At 39.2% G+C, this 18,030-nt stretch overlaps 1 protein-coding gene across 6 annotated transcripts in view; it reads right to left on the bottom strand.

Moving 5' to 3' along the window:
- Ptbp3 (polypyrimidine tract binding protein 3) overlaps positions 1-16,566 on the bottom strand; it is a 93,126-nt gene extending 76,560 nt beyond the window's left edge. Inside the window, exons 1-2 of one of the 6 annotated variants that reach the window (XM_020158770.2) lie at positions 16,358-16,490; positions 13,388-13,421 (exon numbers count right to left, since the gene is read on the bottom strand). In XM_020158770.2, the coding sequence (XP_020014359.1) occupies positions 13,388-13,421; positions 16,358-16,365 (42 nt within the window). In that variant the 5' untranslated portion in view covers positions 16,366-16,490. Of the gene's footprint in view, positions 1-13,387; positions 13,422-15,610; positions 15,815-16,357 lie in introns of those variants that run through there. The other 5 variants (XM_074051253.1, XM_020158771.2, XM_074051251.1 and 2 more) reach the window with 5 other exon arrangements.
- Positions 16,567-18,030: the final 1,464 nt, after the last annotated feature.

Below are 18,030 nucleotides of genomic sequence, written 5' to 3'. Positions count from 1 at the left end.
GAGAGTGCTATTTAATTTACATTTATTGGTACAATTTCAAAAGTTCTTCTGCTGTTAATTCTATTTTTATCCTTAGTCATCAGAGAAGATGCACTTTTTTTTTTTCCTTTCTTCTGTGGGGGCAATACTGGTTTGAACTCAAGGCCTCATGCTCACTAAGCAGGCACTCTACCACTTGAGCCATGCCACCCCCTGCCATTTTTCACTTTAATACTTTTTCAGGCAGGGCCTCACTTATCCAGCCCAAGGCTGCCCCCCCCCCTCCATTTTTCATACCTAAGCCTCCTGCATATCTGGGTTTATAGATGTATGCCACCTACTCAGCTTTCTGTTGAAATGGGGTCTCATAACTCTTAGCCTGGGCTGGTCTCAAACCACAATTCTCCTGATTCTCATTTCCCAAGTGGCTATAATTCTAAGTAGATGGAATTATAGGCATGTACCACCATACCTAGCCTGACTTTAATTTTTTTTAGTTTGTTGAGACTTATTTTGTGGCCTAACATATGTCTACTCTGGAGAATGTTCCATGTGCTAATGAGAGGAATGTCTATTTCACAGCAGTTGGATGACATAATATATACATGACTGTAAGATTCATTTGATCTACAGTATAATTTCTGAGGAGAGGCAGTACTAGAGTTTTGAACTCAGGGCCTCAGTGCTCTACCACTTAAACCATGACACCAGCCCTTTTTGCTTTAAGTTATTTTTCAGATATCTTACTGGTTGATAGGGGTCTTACTTAGGCTGGTCTCAAACTACCACCCTCCTGATCTCTGCCTGATGAGTAGGTGGGATTACACAGGTATGCACGACCATACCCAGCCCTGGATTCTTTTTGAGACAGGGTCTCACAAAGCTTTTACCCGGGATGGTATCAAACCACAATCTTCCTATCTCTGCTGAGATTATTTATAGACATGTACTACTATGCTTGGCTGTCTTGTACTTTTACAGGTTAGCCTTAAAAAGTCTGGGGGAGGACTTTTTTGTCAGATCTATTACAGGTCCTTTGAGCTTCTTGAACCTGGACATCCATGTCTTTCCTGATATTTGCAAAATTTTCTGCAAGTATTTCACTGAATAGGTTTTCGATGCCTTTCCCCTCTCTTTCTCTGGAACATTCATAATTTGCAGACTTGCTCACTTAATGGAGTCCTATAAATCTTGTAGACTTCTTTTAAATTTTTTTCTCCCTGACTGGATCATTTCAGAAGACCCCTATTCAAGCTCAGAAATTCTGCCTGATCAATTCCACAACTGAGGCTCTAATACTTCTGATTAGTTCTTTTCCATGATCTCTATGTCTTTGCTGAATTTCTCATGCATATATTAAATTGTGTTCCTAATTTCACTGAACTATCTGTCAGTATTTCCTTGTATCTTAAGTTTCTTTAAAAATCATTCTTTTGCCAGGCACCAGTGGCTCATGCCTAAAATCCTTGCTACTCAGGAGGCAGAGATCAGGAGGATCACAGTTCAAAGCCAGCCCAAGCAAAAAGTTCATGAGACCCTATCTTGGAAATAACCATCACAAAAAAGGGCTAGCAGAGTGGCTCAAGGTGAAGGCCCTGAGTTCAAGCCCCAGTACCACAAAAAAAAAAAAAAATCATTCTCTTTAGGACTGAGGGTATAGCTCAATGGTTGTGTTTGCCATATGTGAGGCCCTGTTCAATCCCCAGCACAAGAAAAACAAAAAGAAAAAAAAATCAGCCTTTTAAATTCTTTTGTAAGGTAATTTGCTGATTTTCTTTCCTTTGGAGTCTGTTGCTGGTGAGTAACTGTGTTCCTTTGGCTTCATTGTGATAATTTATCTTACACTTCCTCCTTTTTTTGTCCTCTCAATGTCTGAAACATATGCTATTTTGATTCCTTTATAAATACCTTTGAACTTTAATAATGTATCTTTGTTGCTTATTTTGTCAATTCAATATTATCTCTAGATTTTCCTTTCTGAAAGACAAAGCTATCAGTGATAGTAATCTCTTGCCTCCCTCTGTCCTCCCACTGGCTCACTCATTTTATGATTACAGTTGTTCCAGTCTGCCCTAGGACAGCATTCTGGGCTCTGTCCATTCATGTGGTTTGATAAAGTTGACTCAAAAGTTGAAAATCAAGAAGAAGGATTTGCATTTTTGTAACTTAGTAAATATTGTTTAAGGAATCGTAATTCTAGTATAGTTCACTTTCTACTGCATAGACCAATGTCATAATCTTAGGACTACTTAAAAAAAAATTGTTCCTAAAATGAAATCTTTCCACTTCCCCACCCCAAATGCAGATTGAACTCAAGGCCTCATGCTTGTTAGGCAAGTGCTCTACCAATCTGGTTGTGATTTGAGGTGGGGGGGAAGGGGAGGGTTTCTAAGGTTTGAACTCAAGGTTTCATCCTCACTAGGGAGTGCTCTACCACTTGAGCCATGTTCTCAGCTCAAATGGACTCTTTATTGCAGTAACATCAACTGCTTAACATTAATTTTTTCTCATACTATTGCTCTTTATCATAGTGTCAATTTTTGTTTCAAACTATACACCTCTCCCCCGCCACCCAAGATCTCTGTCCAAAGCTAGAATGAATGACTGCTCTAATCTAGAATGACTGCTTTCCAAGCCTTATGATTAACTATTAACCTAAGTGTTCTTTTTCACCTCTCTTCCAGGATGGTTCAACTTTTTCTAAAACCCCTGTCTTCCTTGTCCTTAGATTATCATTTTGCTGAGTACATCCTTAAGTAACTATTTAAATGGCAATAAACAAGGTAAGATTTCTGGATTCATACATGGGTGAAAATTCTACTCTCATAAGTGATCATTAGTCTTAGTTAAGAATTCTGGGTTTAAAAAAAAAAAAAAAACTTTTCCCAAGAAAATAAACAGTGTCCTACTTTCATCCAGCATATAGTGTGATCGCTAAAATGCCAGGCTGATATTCACTTCTTTAAAGTTGACTTATTTCTCCCTAGAAGCTTTGAGAATCATCTCTTCATCCACAGAATTTGGAAATTTTGCACTAACATATCTATGTAATGGGCCTTTGTACTCACAGTACTAGTTAACTGGTGGGTCTTTGGGTCTGAAGCCTGAAATAAGCATGAGTTGCTACTTCTCATCTCCAAATTCAACTGTAAAGAAATTGTAAAAGCTAGAAAGATGTATGAGTTTCAGGAATCAAAATACTAAGAAAAACCCTGAGAGAGCTAAAGGATAACTTCAACTGGTATGTGAAAGTAATGAAGATGAGTGGCTATAGACTGGGATTGAGAACCAAAAAGTGAGTGAAAGGACAAGTTGGAAGAAAACTTTTAAAATAAGTTCTGTTCTTGTCTAAAAATACTGTCAGGGATACAAAGCCTCAGCAGATTTACCACACAAACATACATGTTAATGTTTTGGGGAAAATACTCAAAGGAAGAGGAAAACAAAGCCAAGAAATGATGCAAGACATAAAAGTGATGAAATACCTTAATGAAACATACACTGTCAAAAAAAAAAAAGCTGAGGTCCAGAGAAAATGAGAAACTATGTCTATAGTAATCCAGAATTAAAATTCTAGTTCATCATCATAACAATAAAATACAACTCAGTTTAAACTTTTAGGGAATTTTTTTTAGGGGGAGGGTAACTGGGGTTTGAACTCTGGGTTTCACACTTGCTAATCAAGTGCTTTACTACTTAAGCCACTCCTCCAGCCCTGTCAGTTTAATTTTTAATGTAACCATCTTAGAAACCAGCAGACTAAACATATAAAAATGGCCAAAAAAAAAAAAAAAAAAACCAAAACATAATACAATCAGTAACTTCAGCTAATGCATATAATGAATGTAGAACCAGACACCCAGCTAAGAATTCACATTTACAAAGCAGACATTTGGACTGGGGATGTAGCGAAGTGTCTCCCATGCAAAAGGGAGAGAGATGCAGGTACCGCAACAGCTTAGTAAACTTGTCTGTAGCCAGATAAGTGTATCTGCCTTTGGTGTCCACAGAGTTCCTGTCCTCAACACTGAATTCTGCTGTTCCAAGAACAAAAGCAACCATAGAGAAATTAATATGGCTGTGCTGTAATAAAATAAAACTTACAGACACTAACAAATGAAACATGTTTTTCACCAATCATGAACTATTAATCTTTTTATTTTTTCAACATTTAAGTCCATAAAAATAATTTTTAACCTGCAAGATGCATAAAAACAGATGATGGTGACCTCTACTTAGCTTTTGGGCCACAGTTTTCCAATTCCTGTATAGTTAAGAAGTCTCCTACTTGAGAGATGGAGATCAGAAGGATTAAATTTGAGACCAATCAAGGCAAAAATGTTAGCAAGACCCCTCTTCAACCAGTAAGTCACGCATTCCAACTATGTAGGAAACATAACTAGATGAACTGCAGTTTGAGGCAAGGCCCCAGGCAAAAACCTCAAGACCCTATTGGAAAAATAACTAAAGCAAAAAGGACTGAGAATGGCTGAGGGAGCAGAGCACCTGCCTAGAAAGCATGAAGATTCTAAATTGAAACCCCAGTATTGCCCAAAAAGAATCTCAACATTATCCAAATTACTAAAAAGACTATGTTTCTAACAATGAAATGAGAAACAATAACAAAAGAGGAGATATGTTTAGAAATTAAATTTTAAAAACTACTAAATAATCCTCGAATTTAAAATTAGAAGCCAGGCACCATGGTTTGTGCCTGTAATCCTAGCTACTTGGGAGGTTGAGATAGGGAGGATCTCAGTTTGAGGCCAGCCTTGGCACTTATTGTTTGCAAGACCCCATCTCCAAAATGACCGGAGCAAAATGAAATGAACTGGAGGTGTGGCTCAAGTGGTACCTGCTTTGCAAGCATGAAGCCCTGAGTTTAAAACCCCAATCCCAGCCAAAAAGAAGAAATTAGAAAACATCAGAAGGAAAATAAAATACTTACAAATAATGGAAATGACAATCAAAAATTTCTAAGCTAAGCATGGTGACACACATCTGTAATCCCAACACTTAGGAGGCTAAGGCAGGAGAATCTCAAATTTGAGACCAACGTGGGCAACATATCGAGGACCCTCATCAAAATAAAGAGTGCTAAGAATACAGCTCATCATTAGAGCTCTTGCTTAGCATTTGTGAGACCGTAGGTTCAATCCCCAGTAAAATAAACAAACAATAAAGAATCAAAGCATCAATAATTTGTTGGGAGGAAAAACTACAGTCAAAGGGAGGGAGGAAGGAAATGTATGTTTGTGTAGACATACAACCAAAAAGAGACAGAGATGTGTGTCTGTAGGAAGTACACATGGGGAGGGGGAAGAAGAGAAGGGTGATTAGACAATGGGGCAAAGGTAAACAAACTGGGCAGTAGCAGCATAAGGTCTTTGTAACACTATTCCAGTCTATCAATAAAATTCACATTACTGTATGTACATAGGTAGTAGTTTTATGGTTAGGTCTGAGATAAATCTTAAATTTATTTTTGTGTATGGTGTGAGACAGAGTCGAGATTCATTTGTTTCCATATGATTATCGAGGTAATTTGGCACCATTTGTAAAAATAAGCTGCTTTTAAATTTTAAAATGAAATTCAAGTGACCTATAATAGACAAAGTAATTTTGATAAATAACAAAGATTTTAAGACTTACTATAAACCTACTGTTCTCAGGACAGTGTGATACTAACATAAGAATAGAACAATAGAGCTAGAGGTAAGAATAGAGTATGCAGAAATAGACTCACTTACATATGTGAACTGACTTTCAAATAACAGTGCCAAACAATTCAGTCTAGAAGGAAAAATCTTTTCAACAAATAAAGGAAAATATCTTCCTTCATGTCCTTTGAACATGTAGATTTATTAAACATAGAAAGGCATAACCAAAAATAAAAAAGAAATAACTTTATCAAAATCAAATTCTTGTATTTGCCAAGATACCATTAAGAAATGAATACACAAGCCATACACTGAGAGAAAACACAATTAGTGGATCTGACAAAGTACGTATATCCAGACTATACAAAAAACCTTGCAACTTGATAATAGACATGTTATGTCAAAGAATAGATAAGGTCTGAAGGCATGGCTCAAGCAGCAGAATGCCTGCTTCACAAGCTCAAGGTCCTGAGTTCAAACCCAGTACTACATACACACACAAACACAAACAAAAGAAAAATCGGGCAATGGTGGCATATGCCTGTAATACTAGCTACTCAGGAGGCAGGATCATGGTTCAAAGCCAGCTGAGGCAAATTAGTTTGGGGGTTGGGGGAAACAGGGAGATTCCTTCACAAAAAAAGGGCTGGTGGAGTGGCTCAAGGTATAGGCCCTGAGTTCAAACCCCAGTACCACAAAAAAAAAAAACCAAAAAACTTGGAAGCTGTCACTTACTTTTGTCTTTACAAAAAGAACACAGCAGCAGGGCTCCAGAGGCTCACTCCTATAATCCTAGCTGCTTGAGAGGCTGAGATCAGGAGGATCACAGTTCAAGGCCAACCTGGGCAAACAGTTTACAAGACCAAAATAACCAGAGAAAAATGGACTGGAAGTGTGGCCTGCTTTACCAGGCATACTACTGGTTCAAACCCCAGTCCTGCCACAAAAAAAAAAAAACTAAAGCTCATGTGGTAGAGCACCTACCTTCCAAGTTCAACCTCCAGTACCACTAGGAAAGAAGGAAGGAAAGGAAGTGGAGAAAGGGGGAAGAAAGGGAAGGGTAAAGGAAAGGAAAGGAAGGGAAGGGAAGGGAGGGGAGGGAAAAGAAGGAAAGGAGGGAAGGAAGGGAGGGAAGGAAGGAGGGAAAAAGGGAACTAGCACATCGGTGACTCACACCGATAATCCAAGCTATCCAGAGATCCAGAGGATCAAGGTTGGAGGCCAGCTGGGGCAAATAATTCGGGAGACCCTATCTCCAAAATAACCAAAATAACAGGGGATAGAGGTGTGGATTAAGCAGCAGAGCACCTGAGTTGAAACCCCAGTCCCACATAAAGAAAATAAAGATTATGCCAAAGGCTAGAGATGTAAGCTCAGTGATAAGGCCCTGAGTTCAATCGCCAGCACTGCTCCCCCTAAAAAATAAATTTGTCAGGCAAAATTAAAAGAATTCATTAGTAGTAGACCTGCCCTCCAAGAAAATTTAAATGAAGTTATTTGGGAAATCAGAAGTTCTGATTACACATCAGAAACTGGGATCTACATAAAGGAAAGCTGTTAATAAATGAAGATAAAATAAAATCTTTAAATTTAATTGAGCTAGAAGATATCTATTTAAGCTAATAATAATGACAATGTAAAAGGTAGTTCTTGCATATGATTAAGTGAAATGAAGGATAATAAGGTCATAAAGGACAGGAAGGAAGAACTAAAATATTTAGAAAAGGACTGGAGGTGTGTGTCAAGCAAGTGGTAGGGCACCTGCCTAGCACGTAGAGTTAGTTCCTCAGTTCAAAGCCTAGTACCACCAAAAGCAATAGGAAAACCACAAAGAAAAAGTTTAAAGGAAGTATGACTAATATGCTGAGATAGATAAATGGAAGCATATACGTGCTCAATTAAAACCAGAGACGGGGTCGGTATGATAATGCAGGCCTGTAAAGTGGAAGGATTCTGTGCTCAAGGCCGGTATGAGCAATTAAGCAAGACTTCATCTCAAAAAACAAAAATCAAAACAAAACAAAAAGAGAACAAGTATAATGAACAGAAAAGTTATAAACAAGGTAAATTATTTAATTATATTAATCATCACTTAAAGTGTAGTCTACTTATACCAATTAAAAGACAGATTTTCAGGGTGTATGTTGTAGAAATACTATATACTCGTGTATGCAAATGGAAAAATGAGACCTGCTGAAACTATTCCAGGAATAGGGGTATGGAGATAAAGGAGAATGATAGATGGAAGTTGGTGAATTCAACTATGATATGTTATAAGAACTTTGGTGAATGTCGCAATGTACCCCAGTACAGTTAAAAAAAAAAAAAAGACAGATTTTCATAGTGGGTTAAAAAAAAAACACCCTGTATTTTGTCTAGAAGAAACTCACATTAAAGGCTTAACAGACATTCACAAAGATAAGTTAATGACTAAAAAGCACATGAAAGGGTATAAAGAATATCAAGTCAATACTGCAAATTAAAACTATAATGAGATAATTTTATTTCTAGCTATTCAGTTGTTCCCACTAGAATACCTAAAAGTAAAATCTGTAGCACCAAGAGCTGGCAAGGATGTAAGGCAACTTGAACTCTACCATAAAGCTGGTCAGTGCAAAGTGCTACAGCATTCTGGGAAACAGTTCATACTAATCAGCTTTGAGATAATTAGCTTACAAAAAAAAGTTAATTTAGCTCACAGTTCTGGAGGTTCCAGTCAAAGACTGAGCAAACCTACTGCTTGGGCCTCTGGTGTATTTGCCAGGTGAAAATGGCAGAGAGGGCATGGTGGACCAAAATGCTCATCTTAAGGCCAGAAGCGAAAGTGAAAGAGGAAGGGGCAAGGGTTCCACATGCCCATTTGAGGACATACATGGAATGACTAGGACCTCCCACGAGACCCCACCTCCTAAAAGTTCTACCACTTCCTAATAGTACCTTCCTGAGGACTAAGCCATGAATACACAGGCCTTTAGAGGGCATTCAAGATCCAAACTAGAGCGAACAGTTTTTAATAAAGTTAAACATATACATATCCTATCACCCAGTAATAATACCAGGCATGGAATAGAATGAAACATGCACAAAGCATACTCAAAGACATACACAAACTAGAAAGAACTTAAATGTCCACAAATATGACAACAGATTTTAAAATATTATGAGGTATTTACACAATGAAATACTCAGAGATTTAAAAAAGATGAACTAATTATATATGCATGGATGAATCTCAAAATCATTTTGCAAAGTAAAAGAAGCCAAACATCAAAGAGTTTATGCTCTGTGACTCCATTTATATGAGGTTCAAACACAGGTAAAACTAATCTATGGTGACAGAAATGAGAAGTTATCTAGCCTGGGTTTGGAAAGAAGCGACACTCCACTTTCTGGAGTAGTATTTTATTGTTTTCACTGGGATGTTGAAAACACCAGTGGATGTATTTGTCAAAATGTATTGAATTATACCCTTAAGACTTGTGCATTTGACTCTATAAATTACATCTCCATTTAAAAGGAAAAGAATGTGCAGACAAGGCCTATATTACAAGCACAGCAGAAGGCAAACTTTTTCTGCAAAGGGCTAGAGAATAAATATTGTAGGTTTTGCAGTCTCTGCTACAACTATTCAACTCTGCCACTGTACTGGGAGAGTAGCTACAGGCACTATGGAAACAAACATGGCTCTGTTCCAAAAAAACTATCTACGAAAACAGGTGGCAAGCTGAATTTGGCCCATAGGCTGTAGTTTACAAACCCTTGGCATCAAGGAAATAGAAAACTGATCCTCAAAATTAATTTAAGTATTCTATAACATTCTTTTCTATGTAGTGGCAGGCATGATAGCTACTGGAAGCCAATTATGGCCCTTTCTAAACATATACTCAACAACTCTCTTCAAACAGGATGGTAATCCAGAGAGACAGAGACATATTTAATATGGAAGACCAAAATAACCAGGAATATGGGAAACGTGAGTTTCAGAGAATTCAGCTAGTCGCAATTAAAGAATAAGCTGGAAGTTTAAAATATACTTTGGTACCCACACAAAAAGCTGTTCCCCACTATGCTGACACTTTATCTGGTATAATAAAGCTCTTGAAACATATGTAGTATCACTCATAACCACCTGAGTGGTTCTTCATTTAGAAGAACTAATTGCTGTTTCCTTTTCTCTTATACTGTTTCTAATTACTGTTTCTCAATGAACATTTCAAACTATAAAACATGAAGAAATAAAACAAATATTTCATGATGATTACCAAAAGCTGATTTTCTTCATTTGATCAAGGTTCAAAAATTAATACCCCAGTGACTCACACTTGTAATCCTAGCTACTTGGGAGGCTGAGATTGGGAGGATCAAGGTTCAAGGCCAGATAAATAGTTCAAGAGACCCCCATCTCCAAAATAACTGGAGCAAAATAGGCTGGAGGTGTGGCTTAGGTGGTAGAGCACCTGCTTTGCAAGTGTGAAGCCCTGAGTTCACACTAGAATCCCACCAAAAATTTTTTTAAATAATAAAAAATAGTAATACCTCACATAGAACATTCAGGGTGTTCACTTAAGTATAGCAACAGAGCACTAAACTGCCTGAAAATGTCTACCTGTCTTCAAGAGAATGTCAATCCAAAAAATAAAATTAATTATTTCTAACTCTAGAATATACTTAATAGAAGAAACACTGACAAAATCAGAAGACTCAAATTCTAGTATAAATTTGCCACCAAATTAACTAGCTATGTGACAATGTGGCATTCATTCATTTATCAAACATTTTTAAGAGATGTGTTAGACCCTGGAAACATAGTAGTAAAGAAAATATTTTAAAATACCTGACACCAGTGGCTCACGCCTGTAATCCTAGCTACTCAGGATGCTGAGACCAGGAGGACAGAGATTCGAAGCCAGCCAGCAATAATAGTTCAAGAGACTATCTTAAAAAAAACTAACACAAAAAATGGCTGGTGAAGTAAGAGTGCCTGCCTTGCAAGTGTGAGGCCTTGAGTTCAAACACCAGTGCTGCCCCACCCCATCCTCCAAAAAGAAAGTATCAAAAATCTCTGGCCTTAGACTGGGAGTATGGCTCAAGTAGTAAAGCTCCTACAAAAAGGCTACCCTTATGATATATTCCCAATCACTAGAAACTACTCAGTTTTCCTTAACTAAAATAATGGATTTTATATTTAAGAGTATTGTTAATTCTTTTTTAAAAAATCTGTATTATTTTTGTAAATCCAGGAAAACAAACTTAAGGAGCATAACATGAACTCCACAAATGGCTAAACCATTTGTTGCGCTATCATATTCAGACAGCAAATAGAGGAAGCAAATATTGGTTATCTTTCATACAATCTAGATGACACGTAAGCCTTTACTGGCCTATTATTTAGTAACTAAACTTCCTTGGACAGGATCCAAGAAAAAACAATTCTATGAGAAATTCCACATAATAAATAATTTTACTGCACATTTCCAGTATTTCAGTCCATAAAAATATATATTGCCTACTAAATCAACTAACAGACTTGTCTTTATAGTTATGTGCTTGCTGCAAAACATGTAGTCAAAAAGCCAAATTTCGTTTTCAAACATGGTTCCTAAGCCTAACATTTAAATTTTCTTCCACTTATCCCCACAATAAAACAGGCATGACAGTCCTTCAACCATAATATTTTAACTCTTAAATGGTAATTTTTCTTTTTTTTTTTTTTGGTGGTACAAGGGTTTGAACTCTGGGCCTTGTGTTTGCTAGGCAGAAGGAGCACTACTATCACTTGAGCGAAGCCCCTAGTCCTTTTCACATTTGTTTTGTTTTCATAGGGTCTCACATTTTTGCCCAGGCCAGGCTGGAAAGTGAAACCTCTTATTTATACCTCTCACATAGCTGGGATGTCAGGCATGCACCACATCAAGCTTATTACTTGAGATGTGGTCCTGATGACTTTTTGGCTCAGCTGACCACAAACCATGATCCTCCCAATCTCCACCTCCTATAGCTGGGATTACATGTGTGAGTCACTAAAATAGGCCTCTAAATGGTTATTTTACAATTTATCTCATGTGTTCATTATTGCCAGATAAAACTCTAGAATCATGAATTACATTTCTGATAAGAGCCAACAGCATACACTAAAAATCCCTTCTCCCACAGGTACCTACAAATACCAAAAGGAATCACAGTAACAGTTGAGGCTGTAACTTCTAACTTCTTAAGTATCGTTTTCAGATGAGAATCTGATTTAACATATCTACCAAAAATACATATTCCACAAAAAGGACCTGTTTATTTCTTTTGCCAAAGCAGCTCAACTCCACCCAACTCCAAAAGATAGTATAAACAATCATTCCCAATTATGCTAGTCTAGGACATCTTGTTTTCAGTGTCAAATGCTGCTTGTTGTATTTATACTTTAAAAAGTGTTAGCAAGGATTTCTTTTAGTATAACAGGATAAAGTATAGACAAGGTGGAGGGGGGCAGGAAAAGAGAGAGAAACATTTCCTGTTCCCTACACAGGAAATGGGAGCAAAAGACTATACTTATTTCTTAAGGTGTCTTACGAATATAAGCACCACCATTAGATCCATTATATTCAAATGAAATAGAAACATGGACATTGTGGGTAAGACATGTATAGACATGGGTAGATATCGGTAGACTATATGCTTCTTGCTTTGGCAAAACATATGCTACACAGATACATAAGTGTATATAATATTTAAATTGTGTACAATATAAAGACCAATTATCTCTTTCTACAATAATTGGAACTGTAAGTGGCCTCTTAAACTAGAACCTTAGAATGCCAGTTATATTTTAAAAGCCTCATATTAAGAAGCACCATTTACTTGATTTGTACTTTTTTTGGTGGAACTGGGATTTTGAACTCAGGGCTTTGTACCTGCAAAGCAGGTGTCCTACCACTTGAGCCACATCTCCAGTTTATTTTGCTCTGGTTATTTTAGAGATAGGGTGGCAGGCCTAAAACCTCAATCCTCCCAATCTCAGCCTCCCAAGTACCAAGGATTACAGGTGAAAGCCACAGATGCCCAGCTGATTTGTATTTTTAAACCCAATAAATGAAGAGGCTTTGATAAAACTAGACTGATTTATAATATAGAAAGATCATTATTATAAAATATTAATTACCCAGCTCTGGCTGCTCACCTTTTAGAGAGAACCCTCATTGTTGGCAACTAGGTATAATAAAAAAAAGATCAACTTTTAAAAAACAGAAAAGTCAAATGTTTGAGCACTAGCGCACCACATCTTGGACAAACTTTCTGTACTCACTTTTTCATCTCTTAAAATGGCAACACTAATTAACTACCCTGAAGGATTGTTATAATGATTAGTGAAAATAACATGCAAAAGATCCGGCATATAGAAGGCACTAAAGAAACACCCATTATTATTATCTCATTACTCATAAGCATTTCCATGAAAAAGAAGACGTAAGAAAACACATAACAGGAAGATAAATCAGAGTCTAGGTTACATAGCGCTGCTAAAATGAAACAAAACACACTTTTTATACATACTGTAACACTATAGCTCCTCCCTGAAAGTACATAAAATCCAAAATTAGCTACTGATCTCTAATTTTGGAGCTAAATAAAAGTGAAAGATTACTATCATATTGTGTAACAGATAATTTTGTGAACAGGTGAGACAGTTTCACCACTGAAAAAAAAATGCCAAAATTAAGGTACAAAATGATTATGAAAGGATAGTAAAAGACTCCTACCTTTAAACCGACTGCTATAAGATCTGTAACAACACTGTATGGAAAAAGTAAAAAGAGAAAATGGAAAACAAAGTTAGAGAACAAGTTTTTAAAAGACAGATAATAAGATTAAAGAAAAAAGAAAAAGCATTATAATAAATAATGAAAATAAAAATGTGATGAGTTGTGAAATGTTAATACAAAGAAAAACAATGGAACAATCTAGCAACAACAGAGTGCAGAAGCAAAGCCTCAACAGCAATGCAAGAAACAGTAAGTTATCTTTCAGTATTTAGAAGAGTACAGTCGTGCTTCAATACAGTAAGTATATGTTTACCTCTAGTTCACAAATCCAAACTAAAACTTAAAACCACCAAAACTCAGTTTTTTTAAATCACTGGTATAAATGATCACATCTAGAGTTTTAAATAAAACAAAACCAGTACTTGGTTTTTACAGAAATAGAAAGTATCTTTCAAATCTGCACTTACCACCCAAAACAACTCACCAAAATATAGTTAAGGCAGTCTTCCAGAACAAATATGTACAAGCATCAAATTTCAAATGTCAAAATGTTTAAGTTTTTTGATGCTCTTTTTTTTTTGATTTAAAAAGTTCCACCACATCAAATCTTTATGTATAAAATTATTCCTCCTAAGAGGAAACAAGCACAGACAAGACAGACACACACACAAAAGCACCACAGTTGGGATTAAAGAGGAACTAGAAAGATATGTTAACTAATGGTTTGTTGTTTGTTTTTCACTACTCACAACAATGAAAAATGACCTTTTTCAGGCTGTGAGAAAATGAAGAAATTTAACTAGCTTTCTGAGGGCAAAATTCATTGTATCTGAAACCTTAAAACCAGGGTGTAAAAATCCCTGTGAAGTTGTGTGGTACAAAAATTCATGTTTTTCTCATCTTCAATTGACAGGTTGTCCCCATACTTCCTAAAAGAAAGCATCAGATAAATTCAACACATTGTGAATAATTATGTCATTGTTACTTCATAAAAATAAATGTACGACTGGTTTGTTAAGTGATATAAGTTGAATTGTTTTAAACAACCATATAAATTTTAAAATTTTTCCTTTGTAGACTTCTGAAACTTGAAATTCATTCTTCTAAAACGTGATAACTGATGTTTTCTTCATTTTAAAAAAAGTGCAATATTATCTTTATTGATCCTGATGCAAATAACAAATCAAGCTCCTACTTGAACTCCCAAGTGAACCTAACATCCCTGTATCTGTACCACTGTCCTCTATAGTTAACCCAATAAACTCATTCTTAGCTTTAAAACCGTAAATAAAGCAAAGGGAGAGTTAACTTCCTAAATAGTATCAAAAAGAAGTTTGCACTTCACAACTGTCCAAGAGTTTAACAGCCAAGACACAAAACTCAAGAGTCTCCTTTCCTTTAACTATAAATTTTACAACACAAAAAGCTAGCCTGCTTCTTAACATCTTAAGCAAAACCTTCTATGGCCGATTCACTACACATAATGAAATACTAATTTCCCAGCCTTCCTGGACTGAAAGATTAGCATAATGATATAAACCAGTGAAACGATTTTGCACACGTATAAAATGTAACTGAATAAGGTAACGTGAGGTAAGTCTTCATGTTCTCCGAGACTTTAATTAAACAAAACAGCTTCAGTTAAAGAAAAGCAATACTTAAAAGAACATCACAAACATAATTTTTTTTAAAAAAAACTAAAATTGTACTTTGGTGGCTGTCGAAGTGTGCAATCTGCATTCAAATGAGGAAATTCATATAGCAAGCACACTTAATATTGTGAAACTAAGAGAAATGAAACCTAATGAAGGCAAAAATTGTTGGTAGATTCTCGTGTTTCCCCGTAACATGCAACAATCAACTACATGGCAACATAGTAACCGGTTTTTACTTTCCAAGTAAATTCTACATAGTTCACAGCCAAGAAGCTTATAGAAATCTTGCCATCAAAAGTCCTTGTAAAGCCAAACAAAACCTCTAATGTAAATAAATGGAAATAGCGATCTTTTAAAAATCTTAATCACATTAACACTACCTTCGATTAACTCACCAAGCTTCTTCACTATTGCTTTAATCATTAAACTATATCAGGTCCCACCTCATATCCTTGAGTTCCCAGAGAAAGATTTACACAGAAAAGGTACTATGAATCTTAATCTTTTAAATCTGGGTCAATTTCATTTTTTGAGCATTTGAAACCTCCCGGAAAACTGCACTTACACAATGTCTTACAAACAGGGCAGCAGAGAATTCACCAAGTTTCTGGGGCTGGGAGCCCATGGTTACTAAGTCCAGACGCCTGGTATTACAGAAACTGGTGACAAATCTCGTAGCTCAAGTCAGGCTACCACGCGGGTCCCCCGGGCCGCCCGAGACCCCACGCGGGGCCGGGGTTCGGGACCTGGTCGCCGCCCCGACGCGTACGGACGCGCGCACTGGCCGTTCGCCACTCAGCGGCCACTCGCCCCACCCCGCCGGTAAACAGCAACTCCCCGAGAGAGCGAGCAAGAGAGCGAGCGGGAGGACGGACGCCCGGCCCGCCCGTCCGCCCCGGGCGCCGCCTCCGCCTCCCCCTGCGCCGCGCACCATTTTCTGAGAGGAAGTGTCGGAAGGGCGGCCGGGCTCCCCGGACTCGGGGCGCGGAGGGGGGACCCCGGCACCAGAGCGCGCTTTCCTCCGCTCCCCGGAGTGCGCCCCCGCGGGTGGGAAGGGGCGCGCGGGACGCGGGCGCCGGGTGCGGGAAAGAGAGGCTCAGGCGGACGGCGCCCCCGCGACTCGGGGATCCGCACAGAGGCGCCCGGAAGCCCCGCCGTCGGGCTCCGCCGCGGCCGTTCCCGGAGCCGCCGGTGCGGCGCCCAGCTCCCCAGCCTCGGCGCGTCCCACCGAGAAACAGAGAGAGAGAAAGAAAAAGAGAAAGAGAGAGGAAGTGGGGTCAGCGCAGCCCCGGAGCGGCCGCCTACCACTTACCAATCCATGGCCCAGATGGAGGAGCGCACTATGTGGGGACTGACGGGCTCGCCGCGAGCAGAGGAAACGGGCGGCGGCGGCAAGGCGACTCCGGAGACCGGCAAGCGGCGCCTCTCTAGAGCCCCGGCCAGTCGGAGGTGAAAGGAGAGTGGGAAACAGGGGCGGGGACCGGGCACGCTCCCGCCACCGCCGCGCCCCCGCCTTCCCAGCCCGCGAGCGCGTCCCCGCCTCGCCTGGCCCCGCCCCCTCGGCGCCGATGCCCTCCCTCGGGGCCCGCCCCTGCGCTCGCGCCCGCCCTCGGCTTGACTCCAGGGCGCCCTCTTCCCGCCGTCGCCTCTCGGCCCCGCCTCCCGGCGCGCGTGCGCGCCCCCAGCCTCGCGCCTGCGTCCGCGGGAGCGCGCGCCTTGTGCTTTGCGCTGGCCTTCCCGCCCGCGCTCCTCCCTGCGGCCCCACGGGCCTTCCGGCTTTGCAGACCGGCTTGAGCAGGAAAAAGCTTTGAGACCCGACTCCCAAGAGCAGATGAAACTGTCCCGCGAGGACCCCCCCACACACACCCCTCCCAATACCCAGGCGGAATTGCCCCTGGTGCCCGAGGCCAGGCACGACGGCCGATGCCTAGCGCTGACTGTGGCTTTTCCGCAGACCCCGGCTCGGCAGCCCAAGGAAGTTCTGGTTCAAGGCCCGGGAGGGGGCGACCCCTGACCGTGCCGGGCCCGCCCTCCGAGGTGTGGTTGGGAAAACGGATAAGGTGAAGAGACCGTCCTAGGCTGGAGTGTATTTTAATTTTTGTACAATTTTAGGTTGAGTGCTTTTCTACTCGGCAGTCTAGTATTGAATTTACATAAAACTTTGATTGCACTAGTCTGGAATGGCCATTATAGTGTCAGCATTTTATAAGTTTACGCAAGCATTCTTCCAGGGGCCGGGGTGGGTGGCACTTGTAGGAAGGGATTATTCCCGTTTTCCAGATGAAAATATAGACAAGGATAGAGTGGTTTGTCCACAACTTTATAGCCAGGAAACGTTTAGTTTGCACCAAAGTCCTTCCCTCTAGTCTGAACGAAACTATACTTTACACATAGTTTTCTATATTTACATAGTATCTATAGAAAATACAATTAGTGACCACACGGTTGCTTTTTTTTCCCTTGTATAGTCTCTCTAGTTCTGAAGTTGAATGACTTTTCAATTCACAGATCACCAGAATGTGAGCTATTGTTCATTGTCCTCAACCAAATCTGTCCTCAATCAAACTTTCAATCTCCCTTTGAAAAGCAAGCAAGAACCTCAACCATCTATCTTTTCTAATTTCTTGCTGTGGCCACTACTAAAGAGATTTAAAGTGTAGTCTCATCCCATCAGCATTTATTGTGAGAGTAAGGCACTGTTAGGGATACACAGGAACTCAGGTTCCAGCCTTTATGGTGGAATGGATTCCTCCCTCAGTTCATGTCTTTTTTTTTTTTTTTTAAATAGAAAACAATTTTCAAACTAATTCAGTGAGGTCGTTTTTTAAAGTTCTAGTCTAACCTCAATTCTTTTCAAAATGTCAAATATATTTTGTATGTTAAATCCAAATATTAAGCTACATTTGTAAACATTGTCATCCTACATTGCTAGATGGAATTTTGAATGGCAACTAAGTAGCCGATGCAGTGTCTATTGCTGTGTGG

This window comes from Castor canadensis, chromosome 13 (assembly GCF_047511655.1).
Source record: "Castor canadensis chromosome 13, mCasCan1.hap1v2, whole genome shotgun sequence".
NCBI classification, from domain to species: domain Eukaryota; kingdom Metazoa; phylum Chordata; class Mammalia; order Rodentia; family Castoridae; genus Castor; species Castor canadensis.
The sequence above is the reverse complement of the archived record's forward strand: the minus strand, read 5'-3'. Positions and strand labels throughout refer to the sequence as shown.